Below are 16,483 nucleotides of genomic sequence, written 5' to 3'. Positions count from 1 at the left end.
AATGGGTGTTAGATGGGTTAGTAGATAACCCGAAATGGGTATGTTGACTTTAAATTAGTCAAAGGGCTAATGATTGACCTAATTGGGAAATATGGGTATGAAATACCCTAATTGTGTAATGGTTAGTGTTGTTGGACCTTAATCACTAGCTTTTAAGTGATTAATGATGGTCTTGACCCCTAAAGGGCGGTTTTGGTGAAAATGGGGCATTTAATGCATTTAAGTCATTAAATTCACATGAGTGAAGTGTTGGTATTTAGTCCAACAAATTTGTTTGTTGATCGAGTACTTATATTATTAGGTACCTTGCTTTGAAGCTTGTGGAGGTATAAATCGTCACCAAATCGTTGAGGTGAGTGGAATGATTATATGCATATGTATGTAAGGTATTTATTTGTATGCTATGGTATGAACCAAAGAGCCGGTAGTGCCATAGTATGTGCGAGCGTGCTATGATGTGAACCAAAGAGCCGGTAGCGTCATAGTACGTGTGTTATAGTGTGAACCAAAGAGCCGGTAGCGCTATAGCACGATTTGTTAGGGTGTGAACCAAAGAGCCGGTAGCACCTTAGCGTTGTTAGAGTGTGAACCAAAGAGCCGGTAGCACTCTAGCGTGAGTATGACTCGAGTTGTGATGTGAACCAAAGAGCCGGTAGCATCATGACAAATGCGTATGGTGTGAACCAAAGAGCCGGTAGCACCATGACGCAAGAATGGTTAACCATGGTTGTGTATTTTGTTTTGTAGCATATTATATTATGTCGATTATATGTTATTGATTACGCTAGTAGCGATTTGTTGGAGATTATTAGCTTTGTACTTGAGATGGTATGCTAATTGTATTGCTAGCGTGTATGCGGTATATGTGTAAGTGATGGCAAGTAGGTATGTTATATATATGGGTATAATTATTGCATTCACTAAGCTTTGCTTACCCTCTCGTTGTTTATCTTTTTAGTAGGCTCCGGCGTCGACAAAGGTAAAGGCCTTCGATTGGATTAGAGATCCCGCTTGTTGTTTAGGGGACGCTTTTGGGATGTGATAGCTTTTGGAGTATGACCAAGATATGGGTAGTTTAACCCCAAACACCTTGCTCATAGTGTTGTTTGGAATTTAAACTAGTGTGGTCGAAACTCGGACTTTCGTATGAAACTCGTAAAACGGCCGATGTGGGCCCCGTTTTGTAAAACTCGTTTTATGTTTGAATCGTATGAGTTTTTCATATTAGAACATGTTGTGTAAAGCGTTTAGACTAAATATGTCGGGAAGTGGGAGATCTTTATTCGAAAAATTGAAAATTCGGACAGAACTGAAAATAGGCCTGTGCGCGCCGCGCACCCTGAGGTGGTGCGCGTGGCGCACTCCCCTGTAAAAAAAAAAAATTTATTTTATGCGTGTTCGATTGTATATTGGGTTGGGTCGTTACAATCGAAAATTTGAATTGGAGTACTTGGTCGACTGGAAGACGATTCTAAAGAAAAATCAACGGCGACAATATTGGCTAGATGTCTTGATCTAGTTACAGGTGGTGAACGTATAAAAGGTGGTAAACGTTTTGCTCGGTGCATTCACTGAATATCCTATTAGTTATAAAAGATAAAAAATTATATAAGTTATCAAATTAATAGACTTTTCTGATTTTGCCCACGTTTCGAATAGCTAATAGATGCAGCAAGTAGCCAGGACCCTTTAAATCAGAAGCCCACAACTCGCCACTAACAAATCCAACTATTACTACGAACCAGAAAATTTTGGATGTCTATCAATTTAACCACTTAAAATAATTTTTCGTCGAAATTTTAGAGAAGAAATAGAAAATTCTATGTCCTAAAAATTATAGCGTCGGGAAATAAGAAAGAAAAAGAGCGCGTCGGAAAACGTCGAAAAATAAAAGGTCGAAAAATAATAAAAAGAATGTAGCGCGTAGAAACTTAAAAGTCTAAAAACTAAGAATTAAAAGTTACGTCTAAAGGTATTAAAGCTTAAACGGAATTCTATATCCAAAACGGCAATAATTTAAAAAGTACTAAAATCTTAAAAAGGCGTCGCAAAATTCTAAAGCACCTAAATCTTAGTCTAAAGAAAAAGCACTTAAGGGATTTTACGGCAAAGTCTAAAAATCTAGAAATAAAAATAACTACGGCAAAAACTATATCTAAAACTAATTACGAACGAAAAACATATAAATTATGAATTAACGATAAAAATATTCAAAATGTAAAAATAAGCTTAAAGTTATAAAAATACAATTTTTTTTATAAAAATATTATTTTTATATTATTTATATAAAAGTATTAGTTTTATATATTTAATTAAACTTAATAAAACTAATTAAAAGTAAAAATAAAACTAAATTAAACTAATTATTGTTTTAATTAACCCTAAATCTAAATTAATTAATAATAATTATATATAAATTAAACCATAATTCGATTTAACTAAGGTACCAGGCCTGTCAAATCACTCCATGCGATCGCATGGAGTGCTAGTTAAAATTTCATGCGGTCACATGAATTAGGAAACCGGGCCAGAAGTCTGGGCTGCAACAGTGTCTGGCCCGTATACTTTTTTACTTTTTTTCTGTTTTATAATTATATAAAGTATTTATATAAAATAAATAAAAACTTATATTTTTACAAACTAAAATAGAAATAGAAATATTTTATAATTTTATATATTTTAAACAAACTCTTAAATATATATATATATATATATATATATATATATATATATATATATATATATATATATATATATATATATATATATATATATATATATATATATATATATATATATATATATATATATATATTTTGTTTTTCTTTTTATATTTTTGTATTTTTAATATTTAAAACGTATTTTTACAAAAAGAAATTAAAACTTAATAAAAATCTTTTTTTATTTTTATATATAGCGTTTCGCTTTCGGCGTTTATGCTAGTCCCCGGCAGCGGCGCCAAAAATACTTGATGTTAAAGCGAAGGGGTACGAAATAGTTATATTTTTATTGCGAAATACTATTAAATATGATACAATTTTACACAAGTTATTTATTTATTTATAGAGTGGATATACCTAAACCTTGCTACAACACTTATAGGTAGTGTACCTAGTCGTACAGTAGTGTAGTTTTTAGTAAGTCCGGTTCGTCCACAGGGAACTAGCCAAGTTTAACGCTATATTTTTAAAACTATATTTGTAAATATATAAATATATATAAGTAGTAGTATTATTATAAAATGGGGTTTTTACCATTTAATGACCGGTTTGTTGATTTTAAAACTTTAGTCGCAGTTAAAACCTAATGTAAAATATTAAAAATAAATATAACTTAATTTAAAGCGTAAAGTAAATGACAATAATTAAAGTTCGATAAATTAAAATGCGATAAATAAAATGACAATAAATAAAATTGCGATAATTAAAAAGTACGATAATTAAAAGTGCAATTAAATAAAATGACAGTAAATAAAAGTGCGATAAAATATGAAATAAAGGAATTATGCTTATTTAAACTTCCGTAAACATGATGTTTGACGTGTTGTTTTTAATTTAGTACCATGGGTTAATTGTCCTTTGTCCTGGATTATTCAATATGTCCATCTGGTTTTTGTCCATAACAGTCCATCAGTCATAAATATAAAGTGCGAGTGTCCTCGTCAAATTATCCTTATATCCGAAGTCAAATATTCCAACTAATTGGGGACTTAAACTATAATTACACCAAGTGTCCTTGCATGTAATTCACCCTTGTTTTAATAAGTCCATTAACTATTAATCCATTCCCGTGTCCGGTTAAATGAACGATTATTAGTACTTATAAATATCCCGCCCATCATGTCCGATCGAGTGTATGTGGTTATTTATAATTACGTCCAATTGTAAATCTTTATATTAAATTAACGAACTATCATTCAATTAAACAAATATAAAGCCCATAATCTAATTTCCACAAGTGTCGTTCTTTTGTCCAAACCCCAATTATGGTACAAAGCCCAATTACCCAATCTTAATTTTTAGCCCAACATCACGATTACTTCAGCATTAAATAAGCATAATAATAACTTAGCTACGAGACATTAATTTAAAAAGGTTGAACATAACTTACAATGATTAATAATAGCATAGCGTTACACGAACAGAATTTCGACTTACACACTTACAACATTCGCTAACATACCCTTATTATTATTAAATTAAAATTAAAATTAAAATTATAAATTATATATATATATATATATATATATATATATATATATATATATATATATATATATATCGTGAGAGATAGAGAGAAAAAGGTGTGATTTTTACGGCCAAAACACGCGAAAAATTTATAGGATGTCAGCTGCTATAGGAGCTCATGCGATCGCATGAGTTTTCTTCATGAAAGCCATGCGATCGCATGGCAGCCAAAAACTGTTCCAAGTAGTTCCAAAACGTGGGCTGCTGGATTTTTATAATATTTATAATATAATATAATTAATTATATATAATTAATTATAAATTATATTATATTCTTGTACTCCGTTGACTTGTAATTTTCGATCCGTTGCGTCTCGCGTTGAGAGTTGGCTCAGGTCCCGGTTCCAGATTTTCGAACGTCCTTGCGTACAATTTAATATCTTGTACTTTGCGTTTTGCGACTCGTACTCTTGTAATTTTTAGACGTTTCTCATCAATATTTTGAACCATTTTGATTGTACTTTGTACTTTTTAGCTTTTTGGTCATTTGCGTCTTCAATTCGTCGAATCTGTCTTTTGTCTTCACCTTTTATTATTTAAACGAATATCACTTGTAAATAGAACAATTGCAACTAAAAGCTTGTCTTTCTTGAGGGATAATGCTGTGAAATATATGTTCGTTTTTAGCATTATCATATACCAATTTAAATGTTTGTCAATATGAACAACCGTTCAACAAAAATTCCTGCTTGTGCACACTTAAAAACACTACCATTAGGACAACAACTTCATGGGTACATAATTAGGAGTCATTTTGATGATAATATGTTTATAGCTAGCTCACTTGTTAACATGTATGCTAAATGTGGGAACATTAAAGTAGCTAAACTGATCTTTGATCGTATGAAGCAACATGATTTGGTGACATGGACTGCAATGATAATGGGATGTGCATTACATGAGCATTCACATGATGCAATTTCCTTATTTAGAAAGATGGAGACCGAAGGGTTCAAACCAAATTCTGTTACTTTTGTGGCTGTTTTAACTGCTTGTAGCCATGCAGGAATGGTAAATAAAGGCTTAAACTTTTTTTAAGAAATTGGTCAAATTTTATGAAATAACCCCTGAATTCGAGCACTACGCTTGTATGGTGGATCACTTGGGTCGGGCTGGGAAGTTGGATGAAGCTTTTGGGTTCATATGCAAAATGCCTGAATATAAAAACGCTAGCGTTTGGTTACTGTTGCTAGCTGCATGTAGGGTCCATAAAAACGTTGAGTTGGCTGAAAAGGTTGTCACGCGTATACGTGAATTTGATAGTGAGAATATTGGCGCATATGTGATATTAACGAATACGTATTCTTCTGTCGGAAGGTATAAAGATGCAACGAATATGAAAAGTATGTTGTGTAAGAAAGCAAATAGAAAGGAACCAGGTTGTAGCTGGATCAGAATTGGCAATAAAGTTCATGGTTTTGTTGCTGAAGACGAATCTCGATCACCAGTATTATGATAGTATAATTAACACATTAAATATTCTTTTTGGACAGACGAAAAAGGAAGAATTTGTTGCAGATACAACAATCGTTTCTAAATAATGTTTTATGGCAACATAATGAGGTAATTGCAGATTGTTATTGGTATGCAGATTCATGTGGATTGTAACTTTACAACTAGGCTTGTACCAAAGATTGTTGTAATGGATTAATATGACAACAGGTTTGATTGTTTTAACGACAGAAGATGTTTCATATGGAGATTGGTTCATCACTCGAGTGAGATTGCTTTGCAAAAGAATATAGACTTCTGAATTTTGTGTACAAATAAGCTACTGTCCTACAACTCACATGCAAATTTGATCATATTTAACGAGGTATGTTTCAATTTTTGATTATGTTCTGATTAAGAGAACAGTGTAATGTTGTTTTAGACTTTTAGTATTAGAAAGATTGCACAAAAAAATAAAATAAAAAAAAACAAGCTCAGTTCATGATTCAACTATTATCACTTGCAGAATAAACTCAAACTTGAAGTTATAAATATATACATGAAGTCCTAAACAATCAACAAGTTTGGCATAATAATGAAGATAACTACGTAAGACTACGTATAAGTAATAAAGATAATTTACTGATAGAAATTTTTGTTTATTTTCTTATAATTTTTAATTGTATTTATTTAATCTGAATTTAAAAATCATTTTAAATTTAATTATATTGTTTTATTGAGAACATTGCTGCATAATAAATTCATTGTAGTTACTTAAGAATCATTGAGGTTGCAGTGTGGATTGTCACTTTGCAATTAAGTTGTACCAAAGATTGTTTGTAACACATACATACGATTGTGACTTTACTGTTAAAATATAATGCAAATTTAGATAATATGGAATTAGTAATGTATATAAATATCTAGATATTAAAATGTAAAAGAAATATATATATATATATATATATATATATATATATATATATATATATATATATATATATATATATATATATATATATATATGAAGAAAAATCTAGATGTTAAAATGAAAAAATCTAGATATTTTTATGTGGTAAAAATATCTAGATATTTATCCATGGAAAAATCTAGTGTGTAGAAGTTTCCATGGAGTAGTATAAATATGGGTGTTGATTTCATTTGTGAGTAAGGTGTGAGTAAGTGAAGTGTGAAGTAGAGAAGAAGTAAGAAGTGAAGAAGAGTTAGAATTAGAAGTTGTGAAGAAGTAAGAGTGTGAGTTGAGTCCATAATATTGTAATTGTTTCTTTGTATTAATAAAAGTGTTCTTTGTTAAGTTTCCCAGTTAAGCCTTAGTTTGAGTTTAAGTTCTTAGTGCACTTGTGTTATTTTTATTATATGGTCGGCTCTGCCTCCTAAGTGATATATGGTCGGTTATACCGCCTGAATGATATATGGTCGACACTGTCGCCTAAATATTATTGTGCACTAAGAATTCATAAAATTAAAGGCTAATCAACGTCAAAGTGTTGGTCTAGTGAGTGAGTATAACCTAGGTCCTCTATAGTGGGTGTGTTGGGCTAGTCAAAACTTCCAATAATTGGTATCAGAGCGGGTTGTTCGGGACCATTGCTAGTGGAGGTTGTCACACCCCCCAAAATGGACCAGGGGTAATTGTGACCAGTTATATCATAACACAGTTGTATAAACGAGAACGACTCTATATGAGACTTTTTAAATAAAACCTTTGTTAATAAAACAGCGAAAACAGTAATACATGTTTACATTATTATTAAAACATAAAATAAATGTTTATGAACTAAAATATAATATGCGATGTGGACTCCATGCAAGCATCAAATCTATCTTCACAAAGTTGAAAACAGCTAGCTCAATCATCACCTGAGACAAAACATGCTTAAAGTGTCAACCAAAAAGGTTGAGTGAAATTCACAGGTTTATAAATAATATCTAAAGTTTTAGACCACAAGATTTAGTTTAAAGTTGATTGATATAGAAATATCAATCTAAAAGTGTTGCTGCATTTTGTAATATCGTTACTAAACAAGTTTACCCTATGACACCTTGTACTGTCAGTGTCGTGGAATCATTATTATGTAACCAAAGACCAACGGTCGAATGGTTAGAGACGTTACTCTCAATAGGCCTGCTCACAATAATTAAGTTTGCATTTAAACGTAGCAATTGACGATATTACGGTAGGGATTTAGCATGAATCAAAGCATGACAGCATAGTTAACAATTTAGTACTTGTGTCTAAGTGTAAAACAGTTATAAAGCAAGCATGTGTCTCACCCCAAAATTTATAAATAGTTAAGTAAACAGTAAAAGTGGGGCTATGAAAATCACCTTAGTAGCACAAAAGAGTATTCCACGAAAGAATTGAACGGAAGGACGTGACCGAGATCTCAACCTAGAGATAGAACGTATGATCAGACACTGCCTAACAGACAATAGTATATAGTACTATATTGATAGTAATGGTTCACTAAAGAATTTCCATTTTAGGAAGGTTACTATTTATGGAAAGTTTCCACTTATAGTAATTTTTCAATTTTAGAAAGTTCGGGTTAATCTTTAGAAAAACGTTGTATAACTTTACTCAAACTTCGTTGCTATCAAATAAGTCAGGAATGACCAGATGTAACCGGGGGCCCAGGACTCTTGACCAGAATCTAAGTTATGGCATTCGAGATCCACAAGCTTACCCATAAATGGCAACCTAGACATCATTCACTTACGATCGTGAGTAGCGATGAAGTTCACATGAATTGTACATTATCTTTGATTAACCTTCACTTTAGGTTTATATGTTATTATATATGTTATATTATATTTATTAATGTATTAACAATTTGATTATCTTATATTATATACTATAAGTTATTATTATTAAATTAGTATAGTTATAAAATAAGTGTTTATTAATAATGTATTGTTATTAACTTACATTATAAGCATTATACTTTATTATATAGTATACTTAGTTATTAACCGTAAGTTATAATAATAATATTAATTTAGTATATGTAATATACTTATGTTAATCGAAAATCATACTAATATATGTTAATTCGAATATTAATTCATTAAATATTATATTTATAATTTTTATAAACTTAGTTAATTATACAATTCAGTAGGATATTTTATAAAAATAATTTTATCAAGTTTTTGTATTTATTTCCCACTTTTCTTTATATATATACTCGGTTTATATTAATCAAATTTAATTTGGTAATAAATATTAAATCGACCTAAATAAGTAATTTTATATTTTTTATAGGTTTTATATTTTGTAAAAATGTTATAAAAATTATTAAATCAAATTTTATATCAAAATATTATTTATTTAATGTTTTCTAATTATTTAACCATTGTAATCGGCCTATAATTAAATAAATAGGAAAAATAATTTAAAATTAATTTTTATATTTTTTTAAAGTATCTATTGATGCTACTAATCATATAAAAATTTTATAAGAATTTTTAATACACGTTTGTATTTATTTTGTATTTTCTTTATTATTTCTCTCGGTTTAGAATAATGAAAAAGTAAATTCTTTTTAAATACTAATCGTCCCATTTATTTAATTTTTATAATTTTCACTTGTTTATAAAAGTATAATAATCTCAAAAAAAATTATAATTATTTTTATTACTATTTAATATTTTATTACAAATTTTATATTGTTTTTATGTTTAAATACTACAAAATTCGTATTTAATTATAAATAATATTCCATAAATTATCAAAATTATTTTTATACATCATAATACTTATAATACTAATTATAACTTGTAAAAATAATTTATATATATTAAATTCAAATTTTTAAAGAATATATAAAAAAATAAAAGCAATTTGATAAAAAAATATAGAAAATACCTCAAGTACTTTCCCAAGTTTGTGAGAGAGTTTTTCCAAAGATTTGATACAAGTTTTTATGAAATGGAAGTGGGTATTTATAAGAAAAAATGGTTGGTGAAAAGAAAAAAATATAAATAAAATAAAGGTGCCAATTTTGACAAAAAAATAAAAACATGTTAAAAATGTTTTTAAAAAGTTTTTGTTTTTGAAAATATTTAGTCAAAATTCATGGGCTCATTATTTAATTTATAAAAAAATTCTCTTTTTTTATAAGCTAAAAATATATATATAATGATTAAAATAACTTAACATTTAATTAATAATTATGTTTCATATAGTTTTAAATATAATACGCATTAATATTAATATTAACTAAAGTTATTTTATATAATTAGTGTAAACTTTAGTTAACAAAAAGTGTTGACTAATAATAAATATTTGATCAATGTCAAATTTAATTATATATTACGTATGGATAACAACCCTATAGTTAAATTAGTCAATTCAGGTATGGAAATATGAGGGTTGTTATAGTACCTACCCGTTAAAAGAAATTTCGTCCCGAAATTTAGTTGTTGCCATTAATCGGTGTTGTTCGTACATAGACGAGGATATTTACGTTTTATTTGGTTTTTACGTTCCCAGGTATGCTCGGGGCCTTACGTGAATTCCAACGGATAGAATATTGTTCTGTTTCAAGAATTAAAATCATACAAACCATAATTTCTACAAGTTCTTCTATGAAGTGCATTTTATTATTAATGCGAAGATCATTCAAAATGATGATGTTATACAAGTCATTTCAGTAAATTGGATATATAAAATGTGTTATGAATAATATCGAGCTCATTTAAACCTTGAGCGTTTATGCCACCACGCTAGGGTAGACAAAATATAGAGGAGTTCATGAAAATCATAGTCGTGAAATTTGATAGAGATTATCATTTTTTACAACAAGAATGATGAATATGACTTGAAAATATTGTTTTATCAACATTGGGTAATATGGATAAAACGATTCGATTATAGGAAGAGTATAAATGAAGTTATCTTAAAAGTTTGAAATAAGGAAATATCAGTTTGCCTTAACTTTTGACATAATTAAAGGTGATTTCCGGAATTCAAGGAATTTAAAGGAAATCTTTATAATCTGTATAAGATTTGATTCTCCGGTAATTAAGGAAATTAAAATTGCCTTGATTGTTGTGTCTAGAATTTTGCTATAAATTAGCTTCTTCTGTTTCATTATCTTTACCACTTCTATACTTTCTTTCTCGATTCATACTTCCAAAGATTGTGAAAATGCTCCATCCAGTTCTTATCCTGGATATTTTTCTGACTATCATTTCTGTCATTCTTCTTTTTCATTTACCCCCAGAGGAATCTGTTTACTTCTACAATTACCTTGGGGTTATAGTGTTTTTAATTCTCCCGTGTCTTTATGTTGCTATACGCATTGATATACATAGTTTGTAATTTCCGTGTTGTTATCGGGCTTTATATTTTCCCTTATATGTCGGAGCTCTATGCTCTTGTTTTTCCTTCCCGACTTCAAGTCAAGCGAATAATGGTCTAGAATTCGTAGGTATGGAGTTTTGAATGATCATAATATACAAAGCAGAAGGAAAGGTAATAGAATGGTCTAGAATTCGTAGGTATGGAGTTTCGAATGATCATAATATACAAAGCAGAAGGAAAGGTAATAGCACGATTTGATTTGTCAAATTACTAGAATTACTAAGGATAGAACTATCAAGAATATATGTTCTTGATATGTTCAGAGGCTAAGTAGAATGTAAAAGTCGTGTAACATGGCAAAGGATGATTATAAAGTCTGTGAATCATCATCTTCCATTAAAAATTTAGCATGACTTGCTGTAATATAATCACGTTGGCCTGACGTCATTATATTATACTAACTCATGCTTCAATTCCCAACACTACTTCAAATCATTCAAAATTTAAACTTGTATGTTACAGAAATATAGAAACTAAAACAGTTTCCTTTATTATGTAACACAGATAGTGCGAAGTGATAAATAATTTCGGACAAGAATAGTTATGAAGGTATCTTCAGAAATATGAAGGATATTTATAACGAAAGATACGATGATATCTTAGAATTTTCTAAGATCAAATGATAACGAGGAAAATTCTTCTGTAAGGATTTAGAATGCGTAAGGAGATCTTTTGTGGTTTTCATCAGAAATTGAATCATCTAGTTTCTTTGGTTACAGGTTTAGTCCTTGTGATTTGTCCCCGGTCTCCTTCATGGTTTGCTCAATCCGTTTTTCAGCACAAAATTTTCTATCGAGCGTTCCCAATACCCCATTCTTTGTCATCAAACTCCTGGCCATTTAGGCCATCTACAATTTTGCTGTTTCCTCTGCATTTAATGCAGCCATATTTGAATCGTCGGTTATCAATCCGAGATGGTTTCAAGAAATTTCATTTTTAGATGATTGAACGCTGATTGTGATTGTCAAGATTCAAAGGATGTTTTAAAAATTTTGAATTTGAAGTGTTTAAGCGTAAGATACATCCATAAATGGATCTAACAGTTGACGAAGAAATGTTGTGATTTTCAAAAGTAAGGAATGGTAAGTTCGGTGGTTTGATGTGATAATTCATCATAGAATACGAATGAATATAATTCATGAATGTAGTGATCTTTAAGAAGATAACACTTGCTAAAGCTTTACTTAAATTCCGATATGTCAAAATCAGAATATGTAATTGAATTTGTATGAAAATGGTTGTTCTTTAGTGAACGGATACATATGTGGATGTAAGTAGTATAGTTAATGACTATTGAATCAGAATTGAATAATGTACGGTGTAACATATTAATGTGAGATATAAATATTCCTCGGGAATTACCTACTCGTTAAAATATTTTCACCGTCAACAGTTTGTACAACAGAATATTTAATTACAATCTTTATGAAAATATACGTACATATATATTTTCTTTCAGATGTAATCATGGATTTAACGAGTTAATATAATATTAAACTCATTTAATTTACAATTGAAATGAGAATTAATAATCTCCAAAACCTTAGAGATTTCATAATTGTCGCGAAATATTTCACTAATGAAGTTATGAATCAATACTTCGTCGTTCATTATTATTGATATATCTCGGTATATGATGTTGGTGCTCGTGGATTTCTTGTGAAATTCACAAGGCACGAATAATGTTTTCTAGAAAGTTTTGAGTACATCGAAAATGGAAGTGTAAAATCAAACATGTATTTGAATAATACACTTGATTTATTATGAAAATGGAGTTTATTGTGCTGAAGCAGTGATTAACGATTGTTAAGTCATTAACGAAGGATGTACATCATAGCATATTGGTGATATGAATTAACCGAGTAGTATTTACTAGTTAAGATTCACACGTAATAGCTTAGTACGAAAAGATTTATTATTGTTCCAAACCATATATATATAAAGTATACATATATAATTCTTCAGGAAGAATGAGTCAATACATCTTAACTCATTATTACTAATTTTCCTTGGTATCTATGGGGCGTATGATGTTAATGTTTAAGGTACTGAGTGTGATGTTGAGGCGTGGAATGCAGATGTTGTTGTTAGTGAAGCTGATGCTGTTGGTGGTGATGCTGATGGTACTGGTGGTACTGGTTATGCTGCTGGTGCTGCTGCTGGTGCTCGTAGGTTTTGCACCATATTTTCCAAAGCCACTACTCGAGTGCGAAGCTCGTTGACTTCTTCTATTATTCTGGGATGATTGGCGGTTCGGACAAGGGGATGAATAAGATCTGAAATTCTAGATATTATATATTCGTGACAGGATATCCTGGAAATGAGGGTGAAAATAGTGTTCCGAACGGGTTCGCCGGTAATTGCTTCAGGTTCTTCGCCAATAGGGCAATGTGGTGGGTGAAAAGGATCACCTTCTTCACTTCTCCATTGATTAAGTAGACTACGAACCCACCCCCAATTCATCTAGAAAAGGTGATGACTAATTGGTTGGTTCATTTCGGTTACACTGCCATTAGAGCTTGAGGAGTTCGAGGAATCAAGTGAGAAATCCATATTATCGGATCGGAATAAGGGTTTTTGTTATAAGATGAGTGTTGAATAATGAATGATATATTTGTCTTCTTGATATACGTATATATAGCAAAAAGATTTCCGTAATTTACGGAGGAATTTAGGAAAAGTGTTAGACAAAGTCTATTAAGATAGATATGATAAGATATAATAATATATGATGTGTCTATACTCCAATAATAGCAGTATGACGTGTCGAGATCATAAAATGATAAGTATGTAATCTGATAATCTTTAGATTAAAGACTTTCAATTCATAATGGCCTATTCAGGTCTAGGGGCTTGAGCTATAGGATCCTTTAAATCGGTAATCCAAACCCTTCCATTCTAGAGTTTCGTAGACGCCATCCGTCAAGAAAATTCAATGATAAAAAAAATAACGAGAAATTAAAGATTTAAAAGTAATGAATATGAGTAGTGATGACATTATAATGTCTTTGAGATTCTCGATAACTCAATGATATTTTTCGGTTCGCAAACCGATGCATAAAGTCATAAAGCATATAGGTACGTGATATACAAAGGAGGTTATATACGTTTGAGTATGAATAGTAACAAATATAGGAGTTTCAAAAATCATGGATAACATTTCATGTAATACATATGTAATACACAAAACTATGATAGATGACATAGGAATGTCGAGAACGGTGTCGCATTTAAATGTGGTGGCGGAATTGAATAGTACTTAGGAAAGTGAGCAGAGTTCTTAGGTTGGCTCGACATTCTAAGATAAGTAAAGTTTCTAAAGTATAATGTAGCATTTAACAGTTAAAGGCAACAATTAAAGGCACTATAGTCAAGTAAAGTTGTAGTCCTACATTGCTAAGGTACCTAATTGTATAAGGCACACATAAAATGCAATCCTGGTTCTCTACAACAATTTTGCTCTGATACCAATCTATCACACCCCCCAAAATGGACCAGGGGTAATTGTGACTAATTATATCATAACACAGTTGTATAAACGAGAACGACTCTATATGAGACTTTTTAAATAAAACCTTTGTTAATAAAACAGCGGAAACAGTAATACATGTTTACATTATTATTAAAACATAAAATAAATGTTTATGAACTAAAATATAATATGCGATGTGGACTCCATGCAAGCATCAAATCTATCATCACAAAGTTGCAAATAGCTAGCTCAATCATCACCTGAGACAAAACATGCTTAAAGTGTCAACCAAAAAGGTTGAGTGAAATTCACAGGTTTATAAATAATATCCAAAGTTTTAGACCACAAGATTTAGTTTAAAGTTGATTGATATAGAAATATCAATCTAAAAGTGTTGCTGCATTTTGTAATATCGCTACTAAACAAGTTTACCCTATGACACCTTGTACTGTCAGTGTCGTGGAATCATTATTATGTAACCAAAGACCAACGGTCGAATGGTTAGAGACGTTACTCTCAATAGGCCTACTCACAATAAGTAAGTTTGCATTTAAACGTAGCAATTGACGATATTACGGTAGGGATTTAGCATGAATCAAAGCATGACAGCATAGTTAACAATTTAGTACTTGTGTCTAAGTGTAAAACAGTTATAAAGCAAGCATGTGTCTCACCCCAAAATTTATAAATAGTTAAGTAAACAGTAAAAGTAGGGCTATGAAAATCACCTTAGTAGCACAAAAGAGTATTCCACGAAAGAATTGAACGGAAGGACGTGACCAAGATCTCAACCTAGAGATAGAACGTATGATCAAACATTGCCTAACAGACAATAGTATATAGTACTATATTGATAGTAATGGTTCACTAAAGAATTTCCATTTTCGGAAGGTTACTATTTATGGAAAGTTTCCACTTATAGTAATTTTTCAATTTTAGAAAGTTCGGGTTAATCTTTAGCAAGACGTTGTATAACTTTACTCAAACTTCGTTGCTATCAAATAAGTCAGGAATGACCAGATGTAACCGGGGGCCCAGGACTCTTGACCAGAATCTATGTCATGGCATTCGAGATCCACAAGTTTACCCATAAATGGCAACCTAGACATCATTCACTTACGATCGTGAGTAGCGATGAAGTTCACATGAATTGTACATTATCTTTGATTAACCTTCACTTTAGGTTTATATGTTATTATATATGTTATATTATATTTATTAATGTATTAACAATTTGATTATCTTATATTATATACTATAAGTTATTATTATTAAATTAGTATAGTTATAAAATAAGTGTTTATTAATAATGTATTGTTATTAACTTACATTATAAGCATTATACTTTATTATATAGTATATTAGTTATTAACCGTAAGTTATAATAATAATATTAATTTAGTATATGTAATATACTTATGTTAATCGAAAATCATACTAATATATGTTAATTCGAATATTAATTCATTAAATATTATATTTATAATTTTTATAAACTTAGTTAATTATACAATTCAGTAGGATATTTTATAAAAATAATTTTATCAAGTTTTTGTATTTATTTCCCACTTTTCTTTATATATATACTCGGTTTATATTAATCAAATTTAATTAGGTAATAAATATTAAATCGACCTAAATAAATAATTTTATATTTTTTACAGGTTCTATATTATGTAAAAATGTTATAAAAATTATTAAATTAAATTTTATATTAAAATATTATTTATTTAATGTTTTCTAATTATTTAACCATTGTAATCGGCCTATAATTAAATAAATAAGAAAAATAATTTAAAATTAATTTTTATATTTTTTTTAAGTATCTAGTAATGCTACTAATCATATAAAAATTTTATAAGAATTTTTAATACATGTTTGTATTTATTTTGTATTTTCTTTATTATTTCTCTCGGTTTAGAATAATGCAAAAGTAAATTCTTT

General features: G+C 29.7%; 1 protein-coding gene across 1 annotated transcript; it reads left to right on the top strand.

Annotated features, from left to right (window-relative positions):
- The first annotated feature begins 4,907 nt into the window (after positions 1 to 4,907).
- Positions 4,908 to 5,285, top strand: LOC139840730 (putative pentatricopeptide repeat-containing protein At3g23330). The gene has a single exon (XM_071830979.1). It carries the CDS (start codon positions 4,908 to 4,910, stop codon positions 5,283 to 5,285), a length of 378 nt encoding a protein of 125 aa, XP_071687080.1.
- Positions 5,286 to 16,483: the final 11,198 nt, after the last annotated feature.

Source organism: Rutidosis leptorrhynchoides, chromosome 4, assembly GCF_046630445.1.
Source record: "Rutidosis leptorrhynchoides isolate AG116_Rl617_1_P2 chromosome 4, CSIRO_AGI_Rlap_v1, whole genome shotgun sequence".
NCBI classification, from domain to species: domain Eukaryota; kingdom Viridiplantae; phylum Streptophyta; class Magnoliopsida; order Asterales; family Asteraceae; genus Rutidosis; species Rutidosis leptorrhynchoides.
This window is presented reverse-complemented; position numbering and strand designations above follow the sequence as displayed.

Excerpts from the sequence above, each read along its gene's own strand:
- LOC139840730 (XM_071830979.1), top strand. The coding sequence starts at position 4,908 with ATGAACAACCGTTCAACAAAAATTCCTGCTTGTGCACACTTAAAAACA.